This window comes from Mandrillus leucophaeus, unplaced genomic scaffold (genome assembly GCF_000951045.1).
Source record: "Mandrillus leucophaeus isolate KB7577 unplaced genomic scaffold, Mleu.le_1.0 Scaffold1567, whole genome shotgun sequence".
Taxonomy (NCBI): Eukaryota; Metazoa; Chordata; class Mammalia; order Primates; family Cercopithecidae; genus Mandrillus; species Mandrillus leucophaeus.
This window is the reverse complement of record NW_012101551.1, coordinates 1-3,854: the sequence shown is the minus strand read 5'-3', so window position 1 is coordinate 3,854 and position 3,854 is coordinate 1. Positions and strand designations below refer to the sequence as shown.

The 3,854-nt window shown below is 34.7% G+C and overlaps 1 protein-coding gene across 1 annotated transcript in view; it reads left to right on the top strand.

Annotated features, from left to right (window-relative positions):
- The window catches only part of LOC105536197 (tetratricopeptide repeat protein 29), a gene marked incomplete at its 5' end in the record, with an annotated part of 190,646 nt that extends 188,504 nt beyond the window's left edge, over positions 1 to 2,142 (top strand). Inside the window, 2 exons of the mRNA XM_011975479.1 lie at positions 1,616 to 1,682; positions 1,980 to 2,142. Of these exons, the coding sequence (XP_011830869.1) occupies positions 1,616 to 1,682; positions 1,980 to 2,010 (98 nt within the window). The remainder of the gene's footprint in view (positions 1 to 1,615; positions 1,683 to 1,979) is intronic.
- Positions 2,143 to 3,854: the final 1,712 nt, after the last annotated feature.

Sequence of the window (3,854 nt, the reverse complement as noted above, 5' to 3'; positions counted from 1 at the left end):
ATGGCACAAGTATACATATGTAACAAACCTGCACGTTATGCACATGTACCCTAGAACTTAAAGTATAATAATAATAATAATAATAATAAAAAGTAGTAGTGACAATGAGGCAATGATAACATCAACTGAGAATGATTCCACTTGTAGGTAGATCACAATAGTGACAAATGGTTGACTGTATAATCTAATGACGTGAGTGTTAGAGAGGGAAAGAGGAAAGGCAAATGTCCTGAAAGAACAAGGAGGAAAGAGGACACCAACCCATCTTCAGGTCCAGCAGTGAGAAGACCAAGAAAAATACAACAAAAATGGGTTTCTGGGCTGATAGTATCTTGAGAGAAGAGACAAATTTCTGTTAGAGCAAGAAAGTAAAAGGAATTTCAGAAAATAGGGTAAAGATATAGGACATTTTGCTGAAATAATGAATCAAATATTCCAAAAGGCAAAGTAGAACTCTTTCAGGAATTGCAGTGGGTAGGAGATGGGGACAGAACACGAAAGGTAATAAAAAATAGAATGAAGGGCCTGAAAACTGGGGCCTGTCATAAACAGGAATAAACAGCATCTTATTAGATTAATCCCAGTGAATTCAAATCAAAAGTAAAGGAGGAGATATGAAAGTTAAAGTTAAGTAACAAATTAACATGGCTCTCTCTCTATATATATCTATACACACATGGTATATGATACATGAAGTCATTTATACATGTATATCTACATAAACAAACTTCCCATATTTGACTTCATTATCATAATATCATAATAGTGAAGCCAGATATGGGAAGTTTTTATATATGTATGTTTATATATGTAGTTATATGTATACACACACACACATACATGTAGATAGATAGATAGATAGATAAACTTCCCATATTTGACTTCATTATTTAGGTACTTTATATTGCTCCTTAAATTAATTTTCCTTTTGAGTAATATTTTTTAAAGTCATCTTACCCAAAACAAGGTGGCCTTTTCAGTAGCCATTTTATTATATCACAAGAATTCTGTGGATTAGGAATTCAAGCAGGGCTCGGCTGGACATTAATTGAAGTCACTAAATGGTATTCAGCTGACAGATGGGCTGGTTTGAAGGGTCAAAGTCAGCTTCACTGGCAGGCTGGAGACTTGGCCAAGATGGCTGGAAGGCTGGACTCAGCTGGGACTATCTGCTAGAACATCTATACACGGCCATTCCAGCATGGCAGTCTCAGGGTATGAGGACTTATGTGGTGATTCACTTCCTCCAAAAACAGTATCCTAAGATAACCAGGTAGAGGCTGCATAGCTTTTATGGACCTAGCCCCAGAGCTCATTTTCGTCACTTCCTCCACATTCAGCTGATCACAGAAGAGTCTTAAGGGTAGCTCAATTTCAAGAAGAAAACTAGATTCTGCTTCTTCATGGGGGATTGACAAGATCATACCGTACAGGAACATGTGGAGTGGGAGAGATTGCTGTGACCATCTTTGTACAATACAATCTGCCCTGGTGATACATACACGTTTATAGGTGAAGGACAGATATATCTGAAAAGGGATTCCCAGGTTCAAGATCAAAATAACTATAAACCGTGTTCATGATAAACTATTTACTTTGTATATTTTTTTTTTAGAAGAGTTTCGAGGATCCACGGTGGAAACTATATCTCAAAACTCAGAACATTTGGAAGAACTCAGTAGGTATGATAAATCAAGTAAAAAGTTTCTATTAAGTACCCACTTTGTGCAGTATACTAAGTATAATCTCATTCTCCAAACACAAAAAGAGGAGTTTCATCCAGCACTTGATAACCTTAATACTGAAACACTGCTTTAAAAAAAAATCACAGATTTATTGTCAAATATCACATAAGGTTAAGTATTTTTAATTTTGAAGCCACATATGAAAATTACAGAAAACAAATTATTTTTCAAAACAAATGTTCTTTACTTTCTAGCCCAATATAAAAGTTAAATCTACAATTTATTTTATTTCAGATTTCCAGGTGATCAAAAAAATGAAACTTAAAGCAGCTTTTCACTTAACATCAAAGCGAGAAGAAATCCATCATGTCACCTTAGACTTCAATACTTGTAATAGAAACATGTTACAGACAATATAAAGTTATAAAAAAAACTGACTGTGACTCTTTTCATTGGATTTTGTATTGCAGTATATTACTATAAATTTAGTCCAAAACATCTAAATCCATGAAAATAAAATATATTCCAATTCTTAGAAATATCAGCAATCATCCAGGAAATAAATAATTTCCTCTTCTCCACTATTCCACAAGAAATAGTGATACCACGAAACCAAAATAAGAAAATATTTTCTAATGAGAAAATAATTACAAGCTTAAGAAAATCTTTCTTGCTGAATTCATGTAGGATAATATTTACTAAAATTCTAGGGAAACTTTTCAACATAGATAAAAAGAATATAAGCAATTAAGACTACCATATTGATAAGTACTGTTTGAAACAGTTTGCTTTACCTGTGTAAAAGTATATTTTATGATACTTTTAGCTGATAGCACATAATCAAACTTACCCATGTCAACTTAAAAAGTTTAACTAAGTCCTTCAATCTTACAAGCCTTACCTAATGTGTCTTGCAAATGAAAGAACACGGCTGAGATCGTTACATGTATAATTTCAGGAGATCTGGAGATCTCCTGAAGATTACAGCTGTGAGCCACCACGCCAGGCTCTTACTTTGTTATATAACGTTTCTTTAACCATAACCATTTACATTACAAATACCCCATCTCATCTTACTCTATCTAGAAAGTAGATTAACCAGGAGAAAACTTTGTCCTTTTATAAGAACAATTCTAGCTTTGAAGTTCAAATTGAAGTTCAAATTCAAATAACAAATACTTTTTTTTCCTCTGTAATAACTGCTTTTTGCTATAGTGTCTTCTTAAATTAGTTTTAAGGTTCCTTAAAAAGATGTCTGGAAAGTTTTGTGAGAATATTTGTAATCAAAACGCCCACGTCTTTGAAAACACTTCAGAAAATTAGATATATCAAACATAAACCTATTGGCAAGGTCAACAGAAATTGGAATTTACCATCAAATGCTAAATGGCCACAGTGCTATCCCTTCTGATAGATTTAATCAAAAAGGTTTCTTTGGAGCTTTCTCCTTAAATTTCAATTTGATTCATTTTTATTTGTGAAACTGAAAACAAATCTGAAAACAAAATCAAGATTTTATGGATGATAGATGCAAGTCACAATTGCATCAAATGCTACTTCTTATCTGTAAAACATCCTCCCATAAATAATGCAGCCAGGACCACTCACTGCGAACATGTAAGCATTTACAATGGTCCCTAATTCCATTTTTTATCAAAATGACAGTGCCTAAAATACAACATTCTATCATATACTATAATTACTTTAGCTTTTAGCTTCTCCTTTTAAAAATTGCTAAGACATCATTCCTTTTCTCGTTTTCATACTATATCTAATAAGATTCCTGAAGGTGGTAGCAGGGGTGGGGCGGGGTACATCTCAGGATATAGGCAACAAACATGGGCCGGATGCAGTGGCTCACACCTATAATCCCAACACTTTGGGAGACCAAGGAGGGGGATAGCTTGAGCCCAGGAATTCAAGGCTAGCCTGGGCAACATAGGGAGACCTCACCTCTACTAAAAATAAAAATAAAAATTAGCTACACATAGCTGTGCATACCTGTAGTTTTAGCTACTCAGGAGGTTGAGACAGAAAGAAAGATCACTTGAGCGAGGCAGAGCAAGGTGGCCAAATAGGAACAGCTCCAGTCTCCAGCTCCCAGCGCGAGCGACACAGAACACAGGTGATTTCTGCATTTTCAACTGAGGTACTGGGTTCATCTCACTA